This window comes from Meriones unguiculatus, chromosome 17, assembly GCF_030254825.1.
Source record: "Meriones unguiculatus strain TT.TT164.6M chromosome 17, Bangor_MerUng_6.1, whole genome shotgun sequence".
Lineage (NCBI taxonomy): Eukaryota > Metazoa > Chordata > Mammalia > Rodentia > Muridae > Meriones > Meriones unguiculatus.
In genome coordinates this window covers 33,879,141-33,903,903 of record NC_083364.1, presented here as the reverse complement: position 1 = coordinate 33,903,903, position 24,763 = coordinate 33,879,141, and the positions used below count along the sequence as shown (strand labels likewise).

At 52.2% G+C, this 24,763-nt stretch overlaps 1 protein-coding gene and 1 long non-coding RNA gene across 3 annotated transcripts; one reads left to right on the top strand and one right to left on the bottom strand.

Moving 5' to 3' along the window:
• Window positions 1-282: 282 nt before the first annotated feature.
• LOC132648529 (uncharacterized) lies at window positions 283-3,053 on the top strand. Of its 2 annotated transcripts, none has more exons than XR_009586941.1 (3): window positions 283-468; window positions 2,310-2,427; window positions 2,673-3,053. It is a non-coding gene; the product is annotated as an uncharacterized LOC132648529 (long non-coding RNA). The 2 variants fall into 2 exon arrangements; XR_009586942.1 differs by having other exon boundaries at window positions 283-412; window positions 2,673-3,051.
• Window positions 3,054-3,505: 452 nt separating this feature from the next.
• Hes1 (hes family bHLH transcription factor 1) lies at window positions 3,506-6,064 on the bottom strand. The gene is made up of 4 exons (XM_021643883.2): window positions 5,678-6,064; window positions 5,425-5,520; window positions 5,078-5,165; window positions 3,506-4,434 (listed from the first exon to the last, which is right to left on the bottom strand). The coding sequence occupies exons 1-4, from the start codon at window positions 5,783-5,785 to the stop codon at window positions 3,878-3,880; spliced, it is 849 nt and encodes a 282-aa protein (XP_021499558.1). The 5' UTR covers window positions 5,786-6,064; the 3' UTR covers window positions 3,506-3,877.
• Window positions 6,065-24,763: the final 18,699 nt, after the last annotated feature.

Genomic DNA, 24,763 nt, shown 5'->3' with positions numbered 1-24,763 from the left:
GGTTTTTGTTTGTTTTTAAGTTTTATTAGAGAAATGAGGACAACCGAACCCGGCCATCTCCGCCATCCAGGCGGGCGGCTGGGGTCTCCAGTTCCATTCGAACCTGCGCCAGGAAAAACAGTAGGACACAGTTGGGGTGGGGGTGAGGGACACCCGGAGCCTGACCGTCCTTGTGTTGAATTTTTCACCTCCCTGCTTGAAGAGCAGAACCTCCCTCGTCTCTTGGCCAGCAGGAATTATCTGTCTGTCTGGGCGCCCTCTGTTTAAACTCCAGGCCCGGCACCTCATACATCACGCGTCAGGATGAGTCACTAGCGGCTGTGTCTCGGTGGCCCAACACGGCTGCGTCGCCACCGGGGTTGTCCTCTTCAGCGCCAGCTGCAGGCTACGGGGCGCTTAGTAGGTGCTCAAGGTGCTTAGAAACGAGGCTCCCCAGTCCTCTCCCAAGCATCCCAGTCCCGGTGCGAGGTATCTTGGGGGTCCGACGTGGCCCTGCCTGCCCTCTCCCGTCCCGCTGGGCCTGACTCCTGGCCAGGGCTCTCCGCGAGCCTCGGGGTGCCCCGGACCCTGGACCCCACCCAGCTCCCCGGCTCCCAAACGCTGCCCGGAGCTACCGGGGGTGGGGGTGGGGGTGGGGAGGGCTGGAAAAACACTGGCAGGCCGCCCCACCCCCACCCCCCAGCGGGCCGGGCGGCCGCGGCTCTGCGGCTGGGGCCTGCTGCCTGGGCGGCGCTGGCCCCGGGGCGGGGGGAGGCGGGGGCGGCGGCCCGCCTGTCAGCGGGAGCGGGCGCGGGCTCGTGTGTCAGCGGCTCCCGCCCCTCGCCGCCCCCGCCCGCCCTCCGCCCGCCGCCCGCCCGCCCGCCGGGCCTCCCGCCGCCGCCGCCCGCCCTCCCCGCGGCCTGGCAGGCTGCCGGCTGCCCAGGCGGGGGGTTCGCGCCGTTCTCACGACCTCTCAGGTTGCCTGAGCTCATCTGGGAGCTATTCATTTCCTGCCAGAAAGCAGCCGGGCCTGCTGGGCGAGCCACCTTGGCCGCAGGGCCGCCGGGGCCGGCCCGGTGTGGGCACCCCCCCCCCACACCCCCCTTGAACCCGCTCCCGGCCGGCCGCGGCTCCCCGAGGCCTCCCAGGAACCCCACCCCCACCCACCTACCCCGAGCCACCCCGGCGGGCGCGCGGCAGGGGTAGCCCGCCCGCCCATCTGGTTGCATTTAGAAAGCCTCGAGGAAGCTGGCGGCGGGTTGTTACCGGCCGGAGGGTGTGGGGAAAGTTAATTGACTTTAATGACAGGTTCCCCGTGACGATGAGGGGGTCCGGTTAAAGCTTTGGGTCCCCACGGCAGAAGCGCGTAGGGGGCTGGGCGGGATGAGACCCGAGGAGGGGCTCAGGCCTTCAACCCTCTCTGGACGAGGTTAGAGACCTCGGGAGAGCCAAAGCCCCAGGGATCTCCAAGGAGGGGCCTCCTAGGTCGCTGGCCTCGAGGACACGGTTTGAAGATGTGCCTTATCGTGGGGACAGATCAGCTCAGCGGGAGCTGGTAGAGGGGCAAGGCAGCTGGGTGTGCCCGAGGCGGTATAATTAGGCCAGGCCCAGGGGAATAAACTGGGATGCTTCATCTCTCCCCTGGCTACTTATTTAAGAAACGGCAGGGATACAGGAGGCAGCAGTGTCTAAGAAATAAATCTCTCCTGTTTATGAACTTGTACCTGTCCTAGAGAAGGGAAGTGGCTTATCCAAGCGGATGCGCGCCGTGAGTTCAGCGGCTTACAGGAATATGAAAGGCCCCAGTCGGGACGAGGTCTCTCTTCCATCCCACAGTATACAGAGAAGGCTTCATTTAATAATGTAAACCCAAATTACGGGGTAGAGGGAGTTCTTTTCAAAAGAACAAATGGTTTACTTTCCTCTCACTCACTTGGCTCCTTCCGGCTGCTGCTGCTGCGTGTACTTTTGGCTATATTAATAAAAATGCATGAAGAAATCGAAATTTACTTTTTAATTGCCGCCCCCCCCTCCACCGTAAATGTTAAAGGAATTACTTTTATAAAATGGTCTGGATCATATCTACCAAAGAAGCTAAAAACTCTTGGGGTGGGGGTGGGGAAAGAGAGGGCAGGGTTTACCAGATTTTAGTACTTGAAATTTGGGATGTGTCTTCATTGAGCAATTGTTACTATGCTTATGTTTAAACAAAAGGGAAAACGAGAGGAAAATAGAATGACAAAGAAGGGTGTGTTGTCTTGTACACATAATAAGGCCAGTAAGAGCCAATTTTTTTTTTTTTTAACTATCTTTTAAACCCCTCTCTCCAGGGGTCAAAGCTGAAGGTATTGGAAAGAAAGAACTGTCTGCCGTCTGCTGGAGCATTCCTGTGATAGAGCCGCACTCCACACTGGCCTGTGGGAAAGGCTAGGGCCAGGCGGGAGAGAGGTAAGGCTTTTGAAACAAGACAGAAAATCGTTGGCTTTATCTTTGTTAGGAAAGCTTCAAAGATTGATCTCTCCCGCCTCATCCTTCTCCTCCCAGAAGCCGCTGTAAGGGAAAGGGGCGGGGGAGGGAGGGTGAGAGGCGGGCGGGCGGGAGGGGCGGGGGCTGGGCGGAGGACTGGCCGGCGGTGGGGGAGGAAGAGCGCGCGGGCCAGACCCACAGCGCGGCTGATGTGTCTGGTCTCGCAGGGCTCGTGGTTTTCATTTCCCCAACACCTGGATGCAGTCAAACACCTGGCCAAATCTGAGAAAATCTGACAAGCCTTTGTGATGGGATTTGGAAGAAATTCCCTGCAGATCTTGGCACAGTTTAAAGCTGTCCGCTTTGAGTTAGGACTTGTTAAGGAGGGTTGTGTGAGCTGAAACCCGAGACAACCCTCTTTGCTTCTATCTGGAGCCCACATCTTGCCTGGAAATGGGGCATGACCAAGCGAAGGGGTCGCTTGCTGTTTGTATTAAAAGGGGGAAAGCGGCCTGCGTGCCTGCCAGCCCCCACATGCTTTCTCCATTAAAGCCAAGCACAGAAACTTATCAGAAACACATGTCTGCTGTTAATCATCTGGCCCGGCCTCCACTTGGGAGTCTTAACTAGCTGTCCCTGGCAGAAGGAATCTGTTGACCTTTTCAGCTTGCTTGAAGAGGGTGCAGAGAGGTAGTTCAAACTCTGTGATGTGGGTGCTAGGGGATGCTTAGCTGCAAATCCCAAGGAGGGCTCGCAGTGTGGCTTAGCTCGCCTTTACTTTGGGAGGTTGGTGGCTAGCTAGCCCAGGGAGTAAGTTCGAGGCTGCCTTCCTGAAGGAACACAAAATAAGGACTGTTTGTCTTTATCAGGAAAGCCCCATCAAATGAATTCTCATAAATTAGGTGTTTCTAGTTCATGGAGTATTGGTGAAAGGTTGGATGGTTCCCGTTTAAACGTTAAAATTACACATATAGCCTATTTCTGATTTCCCAAACGACATGAAGGTCGACTTCAGGAGGGCCGTTTTTACACAAATTTTGAAATAATCAGTTCTAAGACATAAAGCCTTCACTTTTATTATATTTTCTCAAATAAACTTCCCCAAAGGAAGATATTTTAAGAGCATTTTCAAACATCTTTGGCATCACATAAAAAAGAAATCTCGTGTAAAAAACGAAATGTCATCTCAACTTTTATAATACAAAGGCGCAATCCAATATGAACATATAAAATATATACAAACGCAGTGCATGGTCAGTCACTTAATACAGCTCTCTACAAAAAGTAACTTCTTAGAAATTAAAAAAAGCAAAAGTAACCACCGAATTATAAAAGTCTTCTCTCCGAATATCCAAGTTCGTTTTCAGTGTCCGTCTGGAGAGAGAGGTGGTGTGGGCTAAGAGGGTTTAGGATGAGCAGTGGCCTGAGCCCCTCAGTTCCGCCACGGCCTCCACATGGAGTCCGCAGTGAGCGAGGAGCCGCTGGAAGGAGACACCGCGTTAGGACCCACCGAGGTCCCGCTGTTGCTGGTGTAGACCGGGATGACCGGGCCGCTGTGGGCGAAGGCCCCGTTGGGGATGAGGAAAGCAAACTGACCGTCGGGAGCCGGCACCACCTGGAAGCCGCCAAAAACCTTGGCGGCCTCTCCAGCCTGGCTGCCTAGTTTGCAGGGTGCGCTGCCGGGAGGGGGCGCCGCGCCCCCGGGGATGGGCACCAGCGGCGGCGGCGCCGCGAACGGCGCGTGCTGGGGGCCGCCGGGTCCTGACGGGGGCGGCGGCGGCGGCGGCGCCTGCAAGGCCGGGTGCGGCTGCCCGGGGTAGGTCATGGCGTTGATCTGGGTCATGCAGTTGGCCAGGTGGCCCAGCAGCCGGGTGCGCACCTCGGTGTTAACGCCCTCACACGTGGACAGGAAGCGGGTCACCTCGTTCATGCACTCGCTGAAGCCAGCGCGGTACTTCCCCAGCACGCTCGGATCCGTGCTCAGCGCGGCTGCAGGCCAGAGGGAGAAGAGACGGGTCACCCGACAGCCCTGGCCCCGGGGCGACCGCCTCCCTCCCTGGGAGGTCCCCAGCAGCGCGCCTACCGGAACCACCTGGGGTTGGGAGGGCGGGGTAGGCTGACAACAGCCAGCTCCCCTCTGGGTTGGGGACCCAGGCCAGGACACTCCCCTGCATCCCAACCAGATCTCGGCTCCAGATCTGCCATCCCGGGCCCCCCGCGCGCGCGCGCGCGCGCGACGTGACCTTGGGCGATGCCACCCAGAGCGCCTCCCAGGCCCCGCTGGCCCTCCCGAGGCAGGGAGGCAGGGTTTGGAGCGGTGCTGAGCCGGTGCCCACCCCGCTCCATCCAGCCCCGGAGCGCCACACGGTCCCGCATCCTCTCGCCCTCGGCTCCCACCGCAGCCGGGCCGCCCACCGCCCTCTCGGCTACAGGCTCTCCCTCCCGTTTCCGGAGCACTAACAACTTGGGAGTTGTGGCTATAAATAAGAGCCAGACCGTGGGAACGCGCAGCGAGCCAAGGCAGTAAAATGCGAGCTGAATGCCTCTCACAGCCGCGGGCGGAAGTCTGGGAGAAATCACCGCGGCCCCGAGAGGGACACCCGCGGAGAGGGGACGCACGCGCGGTCCTCACCCGTCATCTGCGCCCGCTGCAGGTTCCGGAGGTGCTTCACTGTCATTTCCAGAATGTCTGCCTTCTCCAGCTTGGAATGCCGGGAGCTCTGCGCAGGGGGGAACAAGGGAAGAGAGTGAGACCCCCTCGTCAGCTGCCTCCGAGTTCTGAGGTCCCTAACCCCGCCCGCGCGTCCCACACCCCAGGGCCCTGCTCTAGGGGGCCCGGACCGCCCTCCCGCCTAGGGGACGCAGTGCTGGCGGGGCGAAGGTCTCCCAAGCACACAGCAGGCGAAGAGTTTAGTCCTTTGTGCCTGAGAAATAGCATTCCATTCGCAATTTTTTTTTTTAATCCCACTGCTCACTTACATCTTTCTTAAGTGCATCCAAAATCAGTGTTTTCAGCTGGCTCAGACTTTCATTTATTCTTGCTCTTCGCCTCTTCTCCATGATAGGCTTTGATGACTGCAAAGGGGAAAAAAAAAGGGGGGGGGAGGCTGAGTTTCCACGAGATCTGCCATCTCACCCCAAGCTTTTAAGAGAGAAAAGCAAACGGTGCCCCCTCTGCGCACAACCCACTTCATTTTTCTGAGGGGCGTCGGAGACACAGGTACTGCCTTACCTTTCTGTGTTCAGAGGCCGTCTTTGGTTTGTCCGGTGTCGCGTTGACACTGGCTGGGGTAGCAGCCACCGGGGAGGAGGAATTTTTCTCCATTATATCAGCTGGCATTTTCTTTTTCTTTCTTTTTTTTTTTTTCCTTCTTCTCAATCCCCAGAGAATTTTATTTTTGGATTCCTTCACGCAAAAAAATAATATTTTTTTTTTTCGCTTATGTCCCTTTTTACTTGACTTTCGTAAGAAAAACCACTGAGCAGCTGAGGGTTTGTTATGTCTTAGGGCTACTTAGGGATCGGTAGCGCTATTCCAGGACCAAGGAGAGAGGTAGACGGGGGATTCCGCTGTTATCAGCACCGGCTCCGGATCCTGTGTGATCCGCAGGCCCTGGCGGCCTCTATATATATCCGGGACTGCACGCGAACGGCTCGTGTGAAACTTCCCAAACTTTCTTTCCCACAGTAACTTTCAGCCAATGGGAGGAAGGGACACGCGGCACCGCTCGTGGACTGCGCCCCCCCATTGGCCGCCAGGCACAAGGTCTGGCGGCCAATGGCGCGCGCCTGAGCCCGGGGCACCGGAGGCTACAACGTCAATCAAAAGGATTTTAACCCCTTGCTCACTCTCTCCTTTGGGCTCTGCTTTAGAGGGAGGTTTTTTTTTTTCTTTTTTTGGTTTTGGTCTAGTCTATTTCTTTTGTGGCCACGTCTTTGGTCCTTATGATCCTTGCCACGTGCAATATTGCTACTTTGTATAACAAGTTCGTTTGAAAATATTTTGAGGAGATAAGAGGCCAAGACGAAATTTAGTGATTAAAAAAAAAAAAAGAGGGAGCTCGTGTTACTCTAACGCCTTCGTGAATTCCCGCTCGAGTTCTCTACTTTTAGGGGAGTGAAAACTGCTCGTGCGGGGTCCCGGAGGGGAAGCAATACCAACCCCCTAAAACTAATCACTCCCCTACCCCCCCCCCCCATAAAGAAATGCCTTCACAGGCCGGTCTTTTTATTATTTTTTTTTTTTTCGGCGCAAGGTAGCTTTGGATGCCTGTCTCCCCCTCCAGCCCGTTCCTCATTCCTCTCCTGGGAATGGGGTCTTGGACCTCACGCTTCTCCAGGAAACAATCAGAATGATTTCCTACTGGGCAGAAAGGAAATGGAATTTCAAATGGGGAAAAAAAAATGAACAAGGGGGACTTTGACAGCCACGCCACACAAGGGTCGCGCGCGCCCCTCCACCCCCCCCCCCCCCGTAGGCTCTCGGCTGGCGGCACCGGGAGGCGGCGGACGGGCGGGAGGCGGCCTCTTCCCCTCCCCAACCCCGCGGGCGGCCAGGGCGGCCCCCGCGGCCGGCGCGCGAGCCCTTTAAGAGCCGCACCAGCCGAGCCGCAGTTTGACATCAGCCGGCCGGCGAGGGCGCGCCTGGAGTCGGAGCACGTGCCAGGATGTTTTATTGCCGCCGCGGCTGCGGCCGGGCCCAGAGGATGTGTGTGTGCGTGTGTGCATGTGTGTGTGTGTGTGTGTGTGTGTGCGTGTGTGTGTGCGCGCGCGCGCGCGCCCCGGGGGCAGGGAGGCGGGGGCCGGCGGCGGGCGGCCGGGAGCGGGGGCCGCCGCCTCTGGTCCCCGGGAGAAGCCAAGAAGGTAAATAGCAGCTGCTGTGCTCAAGCCTGGGAAAACCCCGCCCCCTGCGCCCGGCCCGGCCTCATTGGCGCGCGCTGCGTGTGGGGTGTGGGGTGTGTGTGTCCGGGGTCCCCTCCTCCCCGCCCGGGCGAGCCAGGAATCCGTGGGGAGGGGGGGTGACGAGCCAGGAGCTGCCCCCCCGCAGCACTGGCCTTCCCCTCCCCAGCCCCCTAACCCCGGCCAAGGTCAGCCCTTCCCGGGCGGGAGCGCACGCCCAAGGGTGGCGAGCTGGGGATTCGTGTGTTCTTCCCCCACCCCCCGACCCCGTCCCCCAAACCCTCCTGGACTCCGGTCTCTGGGGGTTTGAGCGCGGCCGAAACCATCCCCGGCTGCTGCGGCGGAGGGGTGGTGGGGAGGGAAGTAGGGGTGGAGGGCGGGGGAGGCGGGCGTCCGCCGCGGTCACGAGATGCCTGACCGCACTTAGGAAGCGGCCGGGTCAGCCTCCTGCCTCCGCTCGGCGGCCTGCGGTTACGGCGGCTTTCTCCACTTCCCCCCCCCCCCCCCGCCTCCAACTCCCCCGGTCCCTCGCTGCGTCCGGGAGGACGCCCCGGGCGGGAGGGCGGAGGACGGACGGCGGGGATGGAGCCGGACGGCTGCGTGCTGCCGGCTAGCCGGGGCCGCGCGCCCGGGAGGAGCCGCCGCCGCCGGGTGCCACGTGGCGGGCGCCGGGCCGGGAGCGCCAGGGCTCTGGCGGCGGCCTCCCTGGGGGATTTGCCGCGCTGCGCGGGCGGCTGCCTGCCTGCCTCCCTCCCTCCCTCCCTCCCTCCAGGAGGCCGCCCGCCCCAGGCCTCCACCCCGGCGCCCCCCAGCCCCATCAGTTTTCCCGCCGCCCTGAACTCGGGGGGGGGGCGGTGGAGGGGGGGTGCAGCTCGGGGTCCCAGCGGGTTCTTTGATCCCCACCCCCCCAGTCCTTCCCGCGTCAAGGAGACCAGGGCACACCCGGCGCACACAGTCGCCTCCAGCCCCCTCCAGCCCCCTCCCCCCTCCTCTTCTTCCCCTCCCCCCTCCTCTTCTTCCCCTCCCCCCTCCTCTTCTTCCCCTCCCCCCTCCTCCCCCTCCCCTGAGAAGATGGAACTGGTTTCTCCCGGGCTGCTCAGGGGTGAGGTGGAGTGGTTCCTTGACTGCGTGACCTTGGGCAGAGCCCCTCTCTCTCTTTGACAGTGGGCCGCCAGACACTGTTAAACCCTGGGATTACCACGGTGGCCTCTCCCACGGAGTATTCTGCGTCCAGCTGCGGGCGCGCTCAGAACCCGACTTGCTTGCTTATGCCTAGGGATTCTTGTTTTCCCTTTCGTTTGGGCCTTAGGTGGTGTTCGGGGGTGGGGTGGGGTGGGGTCGGGTGAGGTGGGGGTGGGATCCGGAGGAGGCGCCTTCACTGGGTGCGAAGCCACATCTGCTTCAGGTGTGCAAGGCACAGGACAGTGCCTTTTAGAAGTCTGCTGCCAGGTACCTGTGGGTACGACTGCCGTCTAGTCTATAGATTTCCCAGGAGGGTCCCCTGGGAGAGCCGATGATGTGAAGAATTAGTCATACGTTAAGCTGCTCTGGTAAAGTGATTGATGGAGAGGATCTACCTCCGAAAAAAATATGGCTGAGGCGTTGGAAATATGCTGAGTCATGGGGCTGAGGAGGAAGGGAGTGCCCATCTCGTTTAAGGCACTGATCCTGGGAGCCTGAGCTCTTTATGTAGAGAGCATTCAGGGTGTGTGAAGGGGCAAGGAAGAAGTTTGAGACAACCACAAAAGACCCTTAAACATCCTGCTTTATTAAGGACTCTGAACCTTCTCTTTAGACAACGAAGAGCCACACGGAAGGCTCATCGTGGAGGAAAAGACACCAGGGTTCTCCTTAGAAAGGTGTCTCTGACAGAAGTGCCAAGGGTGGGCGGCAGGGCTTGGAGACAGACCATTTAAGGTAATCCACCCATTAGAGAGGGCTTCTGAGTGTGACACAAGTAGGCCGACATGCTACCTGCCTCGTCCAGGTCACCTGGCCACTAACCACACACTCCACTGACCCGAGTTAAAAGAGCTTTGTTGGCTCTGGGTGCATTGTTCTCTGTCACTATACAGGGTTCTAACCATCTTACCTTCTAAGCCTCTTTTCTGCCTCCCAGGACAAATCTTTATCTCAGGGCTGACTTGCTTTATTCACACTTGTTCTTCTGCGCCTTGGGATGCCTCTTCTCCCTCTCCCCCAGGGGTGGTCGGGGTGGGAGAGAGAGAAAAACAGGCTGCAGAGTGGACTGTGCCGTGTGTGTGTGTGTGTGTGTGTGTGTGTGTGTGTTTGTGAGAGAACAGGCTGCAGAGTGGCTGTGTCCTATCTTGTTTGAAGAAATGATAAACAATGCCTTCTTTGTTGCCCTGCAACCTGGACCAGTGGGGTAAGACTCTCCTTTCATATTCTAAACAGATGGGAAAGTGGTGCCGACTGAAAATTGCCGGTTGCCTTTTAAACGGTGGGGTTTTCCTGTATGTTTGAAATCCTCTCGGTGAAGGGTGGTGAACCTGTGGGGTTACGCTCCTTTCCACTGTGCCCCCAACAAGCTTCTTAAGCCTCTTAAAAAGCTCCTACTCAGTCTCTAATTTAAAACAAAACAACAACAGCAACGAAAATATGCTGTCCCAGAACCTCCCAGGGAACCAAACCTTTCCCAGGGGAACATTATCCCTATCCAGGTTCCCCTCAGAGTCAGTGCCTCCTGCAGCAAGTCCTCTTATCTCTTGAGCTGCTATCCACTCTTAAGCCCTAATGCACTAACCTGGCATGCCAGTTGCTCCTTCTGACATTTCTCCTCTGTTTCTGTTGCCTTTGGGGCCTTGGTTCCTGGCAGGTGTGTGAATAAGTCAGTCAGGGTCTTTCCCAGTGAAGCCTGCAGCAGCCCCATGGGTCAAAGAGTTAATCACAAGTCATTTATTGTCACTTTAGGAGTATTTACGCTGCTAGAAGGAGCCAGTGACTTCACACACACACTATTAGATAATCAGAAGGTCCATGCGACCAAAAAGTATGCATCAATCTGTGCCTCTGCACTGCATGATTTTAAAAACTGTGGAGGCCCTGACTGTTGACTCTGACAAGTATTCAAAAACAGGGTTGCTTTGCAAATGGACTCATAGATGGGGTTTGAGTCTCATGTTCTAGGTAGTGAAGGTGTGTCAAGTTGGTGCTGTCCCCCCTCTGGTGGGGGCAGCGAACTCAAAATCCAGAAAGACTTTTGGGCTTGGAAGGTTCACAGGAACGGGTTTTCAGTCATATTCTCTCCTAGTCCCAAAGCAAGAGGAAAACCAAGTCCTGTGTATCCTTGGGGGTGTTTTGAGTGGAGGTCTTTTTGTTCCCAGGATGGTGTCAGTAAAGCAGAATCTTGCACACTGCATCATACCTAGTAATCAGGCATAACCAAGGGCTCCTCCATTACCTGCTGTCAGTGTGACCCGTCACCCATGAGGGCTGACTTCTCTGCCCTGCTGTGTCACCTGTTTGCTTTCAGCGCAGAAAACAAATGTCTGCAGCCTAGGAGAGTCTCCCCCCCCTTCCCTCTAGGTTTTTGGAAATGTTTTGTGGGTTTGGTTTAGAGCTAGGGAAGGGGGGCTGGTGGTATTTTGCCTGAGGACTCAAAGCTTTTTTTCTTCTTCCTTCGCATGACTGACTTTCTCACACTCGGATTCCCTGCAGCCTGCCAGAGACTGGGTTGCTGCCTTGCCAAGAGCTGTCCTGCTAGGGCTATTGAAAGGCTTTGAGCGAGTACACACGGGGTGGATTTCTCTCCTCCCCTCATACCTGCCCCGCACCTGTACTGGGAGCAGTCCCACACCTATCACCTGATCACAGCCCTTTCAGACGCCGTGAGAAAAATAAAGCCCAAGAGAGAAGAGACGTGTTTGCCTTTCCCCAGAGGGGCAGCCAGCTCCTTGCAGCTGGGAGTGTCCAGAATTTGACATTCCAGGCATCCTGTGCTTCCGTGTTTGTCTGTGGGTGCCTCCTGTTGATACGGAGGAGGGGAGAGGGGGGGAGGCAAGGAGGAGGCTGGAGATCACTTTTCCTGTGGCCACTTCTGTGCTCTAGCCTCAGGCAGGGGTTTCGATGATGTCAGCATCCTTTCCTGGAGTCATCATCTTTGTCCCCCAAAGCAGAACCTGGACAGGTAATGAGCCCAAAAATGAATTTGAATTTGTTCCTCAATATGTCTGTATGTCCCCTTTATGTCTTGAAGGTGTCTAATAAATACATCCCATACAAACAATTGCATCACTTTTTTGCCCAAGGAGGGTCCACAGCTTCCATGAGATCTAAAGGTTTTTGTGGACAGAAAAGTTTAGGCAACCTGTGCCTAGAACTATCATCCTAATCTCCTGAGAGGGAAGGGGCTAGCTAGAGGATGCAGAGCAATGTAAGGCCTGGGGTGGGGAAGAGCATGGTTACGGTCCTCGGATTATTTTAGGGCAGGATTTACAGAGTTCCAGTCGCCAGCCCCAGCCTGCCTTTCTGAAGTGGGGATGTTAATAATAATGAGTTTTAGTTTCTGCAACTCCATCTTCTTCAGCCGCTGCCTGGCCAGTGTTTAGATGGATGCAGACAGGAGAAGGATGACAACTGAGAGAAGCAGGTTCGGGAATGCTTGGAACAAGAGTTTGGTTGCCATGCAGAGGCGCTGGAAACAACTGCAAGACTGCATTCCATCTTTGATAAAAATAAGTTGCCACTTCTGAGCAACAACAAAAAAAATGCCTGCTTGATTCCTGGCCAAGCCCAGCCGGTGCTAGGAGAAGCCGGGTCGGGGTGGAAAACAGAGGCTTTCAACATTGGCTAATAGCCTGTGTGTTCCCCCGCCTACCCCCTAACACTCGCTGGAGCCAGTGAGACCAAGGGAATGTGCACTTCCCTAATGGGCTCTGAAGGAGGGTGGCTGCCAAGAAGGCCTTTCTCAGCAGGGTGGGGGTGGGGTACCCATGATGTGCTCAGCTCTCCCACTTGGCCAGGCTGCAGGGTCATGGGGATGGGGGTGGGGTGGGTAGGGGTTGGTGGCTAAATGTGCTCATAGCCAATAGCCTAACCTCAGAGTCAGGCTTCTGTGAGGTGAGCCTCCAGGATCAGGGTTGAGGAGGGCTTTCCCAGACACGGTGGGATGCTACCTCAGGGCCCAGGCCATGAAAGATTCCAGCCGGGCTAATGGCTAAGGCATGTGAGGACAGGCCCAAGGGCCTTGGGAAGGTTAGGAATGTGGGGGTGAAGCTGGGGCCCTAAAAAACCCAGGGTATGCAATTATTTGGCTTGCAAATAGGCCACTCAAATAGTGACATCAGACCAGATCTCTCCAAAAATCGAAACAAAAATAAATATAGCTGCCCAGAAAAATCAATTGAGTAAGATTCGAGACTGAGAATGATGTAAGCTGGGCCTGGTGGCACAGGTCTGTAACTCCCTCTGAGGCTGGCAGATTAGAAGGTGAAGACCTGCCTGAGCTAGAGTTCAAGGCCAGTAACTTAGATTCTGTCTCAAAAAGTAGAGGGCTAGGGGTACAGCTTGGTGTTAGAAGCCTTTGTCTAACATATATGAGACCCTGTGTTCAACTCAGTGCTGTGTGTGTGTGTGTGTGTGTGTGTGTGTGTGTGACATGGATGAATATATACATTATATTTTCTATCTGCTCCCCTCCACCTTCCAGTTATCTCAGATTATAGGAAGCCATAGGCTATGGGGTAGGGGGACAGCAGTGGAAAGAGACTCTTGATTCATGTAGTGAATGAGGAGACAGGCCAGGAGGAAATGGCTTGTGCAAGTGTGGTTGCCTCCCTGGAGAAGGAGTAGCAAAATCTGGACCAGGACCAGGCTCTCCACCAATTCTCCCCACTGTCTCTGTAGGAGAAGAATGTATTATCCTAACGATGGATTTTCCAGCTGAGGAAGAAGAGGCCTTCTGGTAAGGAAGCACATTGGGAGCGAAGCACGTGTCCTTTAACAAGCTTTCCTCTGGGTCCTCTGTACTGTGATTCACTGAGATTTGTTCGTCATCCCATATCCTCTGGAAGGGAAGGAATCTTGACTTCTCAGTTCCAGGAGACAGAAAAGCTTTGGTAGGGGCCACAAGAACAGGCACAGGGGCCCCTCTCCGTCAGCTAAGCCAAGCCACATGTCCTTCTTGCTCATGGCTAATCTCTGTGATCTAAAGCTGGTTCTCAACCTGGGGGTCGACCTCTTCACAGGGTTGAATATCAGATAGCCTGTATGTTTACCTTATGATTCAGAACAGTAGCGAAATTGCAGTTACAAGGTAGCAACAAAGGTAATCTTATGGCTGGGGGTGGGGGTGAGGTGGGGGTGGGGTCACTATAACTTTAGCAATTGTATCAAAGGGTGGAAACATTAGGAAGATTGAGAACCACTGCTCTAAGAGGAAGACTGGGAGAGAGAATGGCCCTGGGTCTGAACCCTCCGATGCTAAGTTTTCATCACACCAGCAGAAAATATACCTTAGGAATGCCAGGAAGGGTGTAGGACACAGACTTTGCTTGAGCTCTGGGAAAAAATGTCGAATTTATCAGAGGGATGGGTAGGACAAATAATGGATTTTTCCAAGTGACTGAGAGCTGATGTTTCTGTGTGAGCCCTATATTTTCCTTTGGGATGTTGAGCTTAGGGAATGGTCCAGGAAACTGCCACAAGTGTCTTCTGCAGTCTCCCTCGGAAGGCCTGAGAAAGTGGCAGCAGCTTTGCCATCAAAGTCCCTTGAAAAATTCTGGACCTCGTGCTTTTTCTCAGTGGCTAGTTGCTCTGTTCTGTGCAGACTGTGGAGTTACAGACATAAATCAAATCTTAAAGAATGGAAAGGTTTTTTTTTTTTTTTTTTTTTTTTTTTCGTGGTAATGGGGAGTGGAGCAGAGAGTCTGCATCCTGCTTTGGGGTCATCCTTGGGGGAAGGGGTCCCAGAGGAGATGTGTGGTGGCTTACAGCAAAGGGAGGAGCAGGACCAAACTTTAATCTTTGCTGTCTATCAACATCTGTGGGCATGGTGGAGCCTGTTTTGGATCCGCTTAGCGCTACCCAGTATGTGGACAGATGTGAAATGTGGACAGAGTTCCTCTTTTTGTGGGCTTGAACTGCTACAGGGCCAATCTTGGCTGCTGTCCTAGGAAGCCCATGGAAACTGAGCTCTCTGGAAACATGCTGGTGCATGCCAGGCTGGCCTGACCTCACAGAAGGGCCTCTTGATCAAGTATGTTTCTGGCTCCTGGAGGAGGTTGCCAGCCACATTTGTGTGGCTCATACAAATATCCAGCTGGGCCTCAATCTCAACAGGCTCCCACAGTCACAGGCTCCCACAGTCATACGGGGACCGAGTACTCAAGTTCAAGTGATATCCATAGTGATCTGTACCCTCCTCACTTTCTCACCATTGGGCAGACATAGACTGGTACCTGGGGTGGTATGTCCCCTGGGTGGAAGGGTATTATTGTCCCTGCTAGTCAGCTTTGTGTCAAATGAAACGTGTTGACTGTGGTTGGGTAATACACGGAGGGGTAGATTTTTTCCATTTCCTCTTAGTTGCTTAATTCTGCACAACAACAGAAAAAAATGTGTGTGTGTGTGTGTGTGTGTGTGTGTGTGTGTGTGTGTGTGTATTTGAGCACCTGGTCTGTGGGAGTCAAGAGTTGTACACTTACTCGACAGTTCCATCTATTTCTGCCTACTGTGCAAATGTTATTCCTCTGCATGGAATGGTGACATTCCAGGTTTATATTTCAAAAATGTCCCCTCTATTTCCGACATTTTCTTATTCATTTTATTATTTATTTACTTAATGACCTCTTTCTTGGTGCCAGGGATTGGAACCAGGGCCCTCACTAGGCAAGCACTCTACTGTGGAGCCATGTACCCCAAGCCACATCCCAAATGCTTCATCTTCCTTGAGTCTCCAATAAGCAAGCTATTTGGGAAACACCTGTAACAGAATAGGCACCCTGATATCTGGATGATAAACACAGGAATCAACTTAGACTTAAGGAGATGAGTTTTAGAGGTCATCAAGTGTATGCAAGCTGAGTATTGTTTTCAAACTCTTAACTGCTTTGTCAAAGGGCTAGGTTTACTTTCGACTACTCCTGATGATCACCTGTGGGCAGCCAGCACCCTCCTGGCTACTCCTTTCTAGAGGAATCTGTGTCTGTCCATGTTTTCCCAGGCCTATCTTTATTGATGGTTATTAAACACACACCACCACATGGCAATGTGCAAGTACAAAGCAATTCCCAGGGTAAGGTACGTGGGAAGAAGGGAGATACTGCACTCCCAGACAACCGTCCTGCAATCACAGCCTGCCGTATCTATGTAAAGTTAATAAGTAAGATTTAAGCAGGCAGGTCCCATCATTGCAAAGCAGCTAGAATGGGTAAAAGTACCAGTGGGCAGGCCGTGCATCCCTCTGGAAGACTGGAAAAGCAAAGGAGGAGGACACCTGGGGCAGGTGAGTCCAGTGGGTCCTCACCTGGTCTATGCACAAGGGTAAAAAATGCCTGGGAAGTGAGGCCCCACTTCCTGCTTCCCCTGCCCTCCTGCTTCTCTTTTCATGCCAGCTCCTCGAGGAAGACTCCGTGGAGCCAAGAAGTAAACAGTCTTCGTATCCAGACGCACTGGGTTAAGTGTGACCGAAGCACACGGAACACCTGCTTTTACAGAGCACCCCAGCACACCTGTGGTTTTACGAGGCCGATAAAGGGGGCTGTGAAGTCACAGGGGCAATGTCCTGCCATTCACATAGAGCTTTCCTCTGGGAGTGGTGAGTGAGCTCCAGCTGAGATTTGACTGACCTGATGATTACTTGCATTAGGAATGCTGAGCATTGGAGCCATATGTGTGCTCAGGAAAAGTGGGATAGCAGAGGATCTACAAGGCAGACTTAGGAACCAGACTGCTTGAGCTCAAGTTCAAGTTGTAGCTGATTGGATTTCTAGCTGTGTGACATAATAATTCAAGCCCTTAATTTTCTTACCTATTATATATATATATTATAATATATATTATATGTATTATACATCATATGTATTGATATATGTTAATATATAATATGCATATATGTATAAATATATGATACTTAAAATAACTTGCAAACAACGTACATGTTTAGATGCTTTTATTTTTTCTCTATGTATATCTCTGATGAGTAAGTACTTTTCGTTCATCTAAAAACATTCATAAGATGTTAATGTTTTTAAATGAATACATGGAAAAGCCTGCAATGAGTTGGTCTGTGTGCACATTCAACAAAAGGGAAGCTTAGACCTGTCTACATGAATCAGAGCTCTGAGGCCAGGAGAAAGCTTTAAAGAAGGCAGGTCTGACTCTGCTTTCTTTTCCAGGGAGGAGGTCTTACTGCCCACGCAATTTAGCTAGGCTTTATTTGCTAGCAGACATGGATCAGAGCTTGGTGTGGCCTTGACTTCCTTGCACTGAGCCCCAGGCTCTCGGAAAGGAACCATATGAATGGAGCCCAGGGCATCAGAAAGGATGTATAGGCCTGGCCTGAGGGTATAGGGTGCCCTTCTCCCACCCTGCCCAGCTCAATGGGACAGGGGACCCAGGGCTCCAGAGAAATACTCAAACAAAGAAACCAAGAGGCCCAGGCTTACTTATGTGAGTAAGGTTGGTGAAAAAAAATAAATATCCAAGACCCTCTGGCTGGCTCCTGTTCTGGGCGAGTGGCCATCTAACTTATGGCCTCAGCTGGGGCCCACTGAGGGCAAGGTCAGTGAGACTGGCATAACCTGGGACACGTGACTGTCCTTGTTTCTGTGGTCTCTGACTATGTCCTAGGTTGTTCGTTCACCTGTTCATTCAGATGCCTTCTGAGGGGAGTGAGACATGATTTGTGTTTGACACCTGTGGGAAGTGACCCCATCAACCTACCCTCCCTCAAAGAATGTGCTCCTTCGGTTGTTTGTTTGTTTGATGTTGCTGTGATAGGATCCCTTGAAGCCCAGACTGGCCCTGGACTCCAGCTCCTTTCAGCCTCCACTCCTCAAGTGGCAGGATTACAGGTGTGTGACCCCATGTCAAGCTTGAGCCCCGGTTTTTTAACTGAGAGGCTTTAATTCAGCACACATGGGACAGGGTAAAAGAAGGAGAGACTCAGAGACAGTTGTGCTTTCGGTATCATCCACTGGACTTGGTTTCGCCTTTGGTAGGGCAGGGGTCCCTCAGGACGCCCCCTCACTGTTGGTCAGTTTGCTCCCTTGTGTGGCCACTTCAGACACTTGGATCTACCAACCCTGGCTGAGAAGGTCGTTTTCTTTGGCGTGTGACTATGAAGAAGGCAGGTGCTACACGCAAATCTCTGGCCATTATTCAATGGCTAGGGGAGGCCTTCAGGAAGGAACACTTTGCCACCTGAAATATTTGCCCAGTGAGCCTTGAATTTGACAAGTCTTGAAATTGTTAAGAGAGTGCAAATCATTTTCTGAACAGGTCAAAGACAAAGTTTATGCTTTGTTAATTTTATAAAGAGGGAGAGGGGGAGAGGGAGAGGGAGAGGTAGAAAATGGCTCCCTTGCTTGTGTATTTATCTATGTACCTATTTAATGATTAATACTAGCTTGTGGGCTATTGTTTGATGTGGACTCTGCTGGTTTGAACAGGAGAATACCGATTCGCTCTTTAGGCATTTAGGACTCACAAGTGTTTACCTTGAGACAATAAGCGAAAGGGGGAGATCCAATAATACCCACATATGCCAAGTGCTTCAGCTAAAAACTGGTGATAACGTGGAATCTTAGGGGCAAAACCCTGTGTGGGGCCTGCTGGTTTTTTGCTCAGAACAATACTGTGTAGAGTGATTCAGACTGGGGTCTTGAGTGTTAATTGATTTACTCTTTCACTTGTTGATAGATTGAGGCAACTTTCACCGTATTCCCATGGCTTGTGCATTCATCATATCTCGCCATTTGTCTTCAAGAGATTCTAGTCTTTTTCTTTAATTCCTGTGTGTTTTGTGTGTACGTGTACATGTAGAGGCCAAAGGTCAGTGTTAGGCGCTATTCTCTAATTCGCTCAGCCTTATTTTTTGAGACAAGGTCTCTTACTGAACCTGAGGCACACCAAATCAGCTAAACTGGGTGATTAGTGAGCCTCTGGGCTCCTCTGTGTCTGCCTCCCAGTGCAAGGATTATGGGTACAGACAGGCTTTTTCCATGGGTGAAGGGGGTACCAACTCGGGTCCTCATGCTTGCATGGCAGGTGCTTTCATTCTGAGTCATACTGAGACGCACACCGAGTTTCCAGGCTACCTGGGAATCTCATGTCTTCATTCCTCGGAGGCTTTCGTGGTGGCAGTAGGGAAATCAGTGTGGAAAGGTGGAAGCCTGCCTGAAAGTGGGGCTGGAAAGGATGCTTGATCTGAGAGGGCCTGTATGTTAGACGAACGGTCAAGGCGTTAAGTGATGGCACACCCCACACAGAGCAATCCAGCAGGAGAGGGTGTGGATGTAAACCATGTGCCCTGGAAAGGGCCTCATAGGAAAGACATCCCATAAACACCCAGGGAACAGCCTTCTAGAATGAGCAGGTGTGGAGCAGGACTGTGTCTGCATGCTCTACAACCCTCAGGAGGTCAGAGTGAGCAATCAGGGAGGAAGAGAGAGCAGGGAGTTGTGGTGGCCTGTGCTGGACCACAGAGCTACACTTCTGCAAATTATTTCCATGGGGTGCCTACCTAGACATGTTTGGTTTTCTGTTTTTGTGTTTTCAGTGCTGGGGATAGAACCTAGAAACTTTGGCTTGCTAAGAACAGGCCACACTCACAGGCCTTGTGTGTGTGTGTGTGTGTGAATCAACCTGTTTTAACTTATCATCACCTCATCATCTTATGGGTAAGTGTTTTGTCCACATGTGTGTTTGTGTACCACAAGGATGCATGGGGTCCTTGAATCCTCCCCCCCCCACCCCGTGACTGAAGTTACAGACAGTTGTGAACTGGCATGAGGGTGTTAGAATCGAACTTGGGTCCTCTGGAAGAACAGCCACTGCTCTTAGCTGCTAAGCCGTCTCTCTAACCTCTGTTTTGGCTTTTAAGAGCATCTCTTTGGTCTCTCTAAGGTAGACAGAGATGAAGGCAAGGAGACCGCGTAAGACAGGATGGCATTAGTCTGGGCATTAGGCTTGGACCAGAGTGGTAGCCAGAAAGATATTGAACTGGGATGTACTAGGGAAGTCAAACAACCACTGATAGAAGTTCTTCCAGGTGGCCTGATATGTGTCCTCTGTCCTCATGTATAGAGCCGAAGGGAGGCTTGTTACCACTCCCTGCCTCTACTCTATTGCCCGTCATTGAAGCCTGCCGTAATCTGTGCATTTTGCATTATACTCCATACAGATTCATAGCTCCTCTAATATAAAACTCGTATCTCTGCCTCTCCCTCTGCCCTACCCTTCAAGTAAAATGGAATTCCCCAGTTTCCTTTTGTTGTAGCACTTTGTACCCTGGACGGGAGCAGGTGGGGGAGGAGAGACGGTACAGCCCATGATGAAAAGTTAGATTATTTAATTTAAGGTAAATGCACGTGTTTAGAAGTCTCCAATAAAAAAAAAAAACAAAAAACAAAAAACATGCATCTTGAAAAGTGGCCCTCCATCTGTGGCCTCTGAGCCCTGTTCTTCCTCTCATATGCCCATCCAGGGATTGTTAATGAGCAGTCATGGAAGGTAAACTGAGTCACTGTGAAGGCCAGCTCCCAGCACTGCATTTGCTTCCATGCAGAACAGCCAGCTGGGCGCCAGGGCTACCTGCCATTCCTGTTGCTGTCCTTGGCTCCGATCATGCAGAGATACTACACTTGAGCAGAACTAGAATATTTGCTGTCACCCTGCTTGGCTTGGGTCTGTGCCCTTGAAGACAGGCTTGTTCTTGAGATGCCCCAGGTTGGCTGTTGTCTTTTCACTCACTCAAAATCAGCCGGCTGGAGAGAGGAAAAAAAAATATATCCCAAAGCTCCTTGGGATGGGAGGCAGGTGGGAGAGCAGGTGTGGAGGAGGCCAGGGCTGAGGAGGATTTCAAGGGAACTTTGTCATGCCTTCTGCTCCCCCATGCACCTGACAGCCTTCAGCCGCTCACCTGGAAGGTAGTACTCCCTTCTCCCTTTCCCGTGGGAATTCAGTGCAGCCACTGCAACCCCTGAACTCTGGGCCCCTGCCAGCAGCTCTCAAGCCTTTTCCCTGTGCGAGCACAGTGACATAATGTCATTTTTATTGAGTCAAGATTAGATTTAAAAAGAAACATTTCAGAAGCATGTTATACATGATCTCCGATCCTTGCCCATTTCAACTGGCTTCAGCTTGAGAGAGAGAAAGACTATAATACTCTGCCTGTCTCTCCCAGTAGTGGAGGGCATTCAGATCACCTCTCACTTTGTGTCACTAAACAGACATCAGGAAGCCGAGTACCTGCCCAATGACATATGATGGCCAACAGACCCAGTAGTTCTTGTACCGTAGCCAGAGAGGGATGCAACCAGGGTCAGTCACAGTAGTTCCCAGGATGCTGACCTGCCAGGATATGGCAAAGCCAACCAGAAGCATTTGAATTCTCTTTAGAATTCTTTGATGGCAGCATTTGTGCACACCTCTAATCCCAGCACTCAGGAGGCAGGGGCAGGTGGGTCTCTGCGAGTTTGAGGCCAGAGTGAGTTCCAGGACAGCCAGGGCTACACAGAGAAACCCTCTGTTGAAAAACTAAAACCAACCAAACAACAACAACAATTCTTCTCTTTGGAGGCAAGACTTCTCTCTCCACCACACACATTCATTGAGCACGTACTATGTGCTTGGCCACACAAGGTACAAGAGCAAAGGTGGCACCATTTACTCTGGTTTAGTTTGGTTTCACTTTTTTCTAAGGAAGACCACAAGAATGCCTATTTGCTTACAGGTGCCAATTTAGTCATTGAAATGAACAGTTCGATGGACCATCATAGAAAATACAAGAAATAATTACACTATTTTGATATGAAATCAGAGAAGGAGAAACGCAAGAGGAAGGGACACGCTGAGAATCTAAAGGCCACACACCCCATGGCATGGGAGCCTCATTGTAGAAACATTGTCTACATAATATGGTCATTTAATTAGCTTCCTCCTGACCACTAACAGTCTAATGATCTCTACAACAACCTGAGAAGCTGGTGTGTGTGTGTGTGTGTGTGTGTGTGTGTGTGATGTGATGTGTATGCGCGAATGCCATCACTCTACATGGCAGCTGACATGACACAGGTGTGCCATCAGGTTTTGTTGAATGAATGTTGAGCAAGGCCATAATTTATAGCTATTGAAGCAGGCTCAAGAATAATCAAGAGATAAGTCCCTTGTCTGCTAGTCCAGGGCCCCACCTTGAGCTCAGACATCCTGAGTGCACACATCACTGTCACAAGAGGCACCACCCTCGGGAGATTTCTGCAACCTGCTCTCTTCCCCTGACTGTCAGGAAAGTGAGTCCAGAGTCTACTCATGTGAACTCTGCACTGAAGTTTTGCAGAGCAGTTTGGATGTGGGGGTTGAAGCCGACTTCGGGTATAGGGGACATTTCACGAAGATCTCCCGGCCTCCTTATAGTCCTTCCAGGAGTAAGTTGGTTGGACTAAGGACATTGATATCAGGTATGACATTTTACATGGCCCATGTCAGCAGAAGACATCATTAGTTTGTGTCATTTTGGAATTCTATGCACTTCCTTCCACTCCCAGCCTTACCACCAGTAATAATTATATAGATTTTTAAAAGCTGGGCTGAGTGTGGTGGCACACACCTTTAGTCCCAGCACTTGGGGGGCAGAGGCAGGTGGCTCTCTGTGAGTTCAAGGCCAGTCTGGTCTACACAGTGAAGAATCCATACTCTATTTACACCCCATTTCTCTTGCTTTTTTTTTTCCACCTCTTCTCTGGAGAGCAAAGAATGACTGTAAGAGTACAGTCAGTTCCAGGTGGCTTTGTCAGGCAACGGCCAGGAAGCTTCAGAGCGGAAACAGCATTGGAAACTTCTCTACAGTACCACTAAGCCAGGAAAAACCCTGAAAGTCCCTTCCTGGCCTCCTGAGACTGGCAATGGAGGGGACAGAATTATTCCAAGGCATTATCAGGGTTTAGGGCTGGATTTGGGTGACACCTCCTTCCACCAGGGCGGTGGGGGGGAGCAAAGTGGGGGCAGTAGGAAAGGGTTGATGATCTGGGTGCAAGAGGAAATATGGGGGCATAGATATCCTTTTTTTAACACTTTATTTACTGAATATGGGCGTTTTGTCTATCATATATCTATCATCGATCTATCTATCTATCTATCTATCTATCTATCTATCTATCTATCTATCTATCCTGCATACCGAGTATGTTTGGTACCCAAAGGAGGCTAGCAGAAGCTGTCAGGTCCTTTGACACTGGAGGTACAGACAGCTCTGAATTGCTGTGAGGGTGCTGGGAACTGAACCATGGTCTTCTGGAAGCACAACAAGTGCTCTTAACTGCTGAGCTATCTCTCCATTCCTGTGTAAAACAAAACAACAACAACAACAACAAAAACAAATTACATTTTGCGTATGTGTGCTTGTTCGTGGGCATGTGTGTGTGTGGGCATGTGTGTGTGCGCGCATGTGCGTGCCACGACTAATGAGTGGAGGTTAGAGAGCAACGTGAAAAAGTCAGTTCCCTCCTTTTACCCTGTGGATTCTGGGGATGGGCTTTGGGTTGTTAGGCTCGTCGGCAAGTGCCTGAGCTTTTGTATCTGCTGAGCCATCTTGCTGCCCCTTCTGTGACCACCTTTTCTGTGTTACCTTAAAAATCTGGGGGCGTTACAGAGGGAACCTTACAGAGGGTTCCAGACCTGCCTCTGCACACTCTCACTGAGCATGCCAGACACTGCCAGGAGTGGTCAAAGCTGGTGGACTGTCAACTTGACGAGACTGAGAAACGCCTAGGAGATTGGTAAAGCGCATCTCTGTAGCACACCTCTGAGGGTGTCTGTGATTTGCTTCCAGAGACAACTAGATCAAGAGGGCTCTGACCTAATGAGTGGATTAACATGACAAAATTATTGAGAGATGGTAAAGGGGGGTGGGGCCTGGTTAGGATGAATTGGGTCACCAAGGGCATAGCCCTAGCCCAGTCCTGACCCCTCTTCTCAGCTTCCTGGCTGCCATAGTGTCACGCCTTTTCTACCACAATGGACCGAATCTTCTGAAACTGAGCCCAAGTAAATCTTTGCTCTTCTAAATTGTTTTCTCAGGTGTTTTAGTCACAGTGACTCAAAAGTGCCTCATACAGTAGTCTACTGTTTTAATCCTGCCTGGAGGAGTCTCCTCCTGGCCAGTGTGGGAGAGGGCCCCTGGGTGGTGCTGAGCAGGAGATGCTCTTGCAAGCCCTTCTGCTTCCTAACAACCTTTTGGTGAATCATTAGTTGTATATAGAGTCATAAACTTTTGGTGCAGGGGACTGAAACCTTGGCTCTGCACATACTAGCAAATGCTCTATCACTGAGTTATAACCCCTGGCCCATGGCTCACTGGTTTTCATGTTGAAATTTGAAACTCCCCAATTAAGATACTTTTTAAAAACAAACAAACAATGTTCTACAGTGTGAAAGTCCCCTCCTTTCTGCTGTCCTAACTTTAGGGCAGGATTTCCTTTACTGCGTAGCACGTGGTTCTTTAATCACTAGGTGTTTGCTTTTCTCCTTGCTGAGGCTTGTTGCAGCATAAACTCATTTGTGAATATGCGGGGTATTGTACAATGGAGGCTTGGGGCAGAGCACCTCCCTGGCCCCATACTGCCCAAATGTCACCAAAATGACCTCGTCTTTTAATATTCTCCCCGAGGAACACAGACCTTGTCTTACCTCTCTCTCATCCACAGCTGGTGTGTCTGGGGTGCTTAGTAAATCATTCTGAAAGGACAGGTGAAAGCGTGGCTTGCTCCTTTCTTGGGAAGGCAGAATTAGCTGTGGTGATGTGGAAGGTTGGTGGGTGCTATGTGGAGCCTCTGGGTGTGCTGATTCCCTTCCGATCAGTCGTAGCTGCTGGGCTGTGTCCTGTGATAAGGGTTGAATTGTATCCCCCTATAGTGGTCATCATTCCTCATCCTCAGTGCCTCGGAATGTGTGGTTTCACTTCAGTTTTTGCAGACGGAATGAGTGAAGGCAAAAATCCAAATGAAATAGACATGGGCCTTTAAACAGTAGGGCCAGTATCACAGAGCCAGCAGACAGGTACAGGCAAGGTGCGGGTGTCGAAGGGAGACCGACGTGGTGAGGGCCTCTGAGTTAGACAGATTCCCTGATAGCCATCTTGGACTCTCACCATCTTTCTTACCTAGTCACAGGACAACTCAGCGGGTAGCTGGAGCAGTGCATCTGCTGACCACAGATTGCTGGTCACCACCAGAGAGGAAAA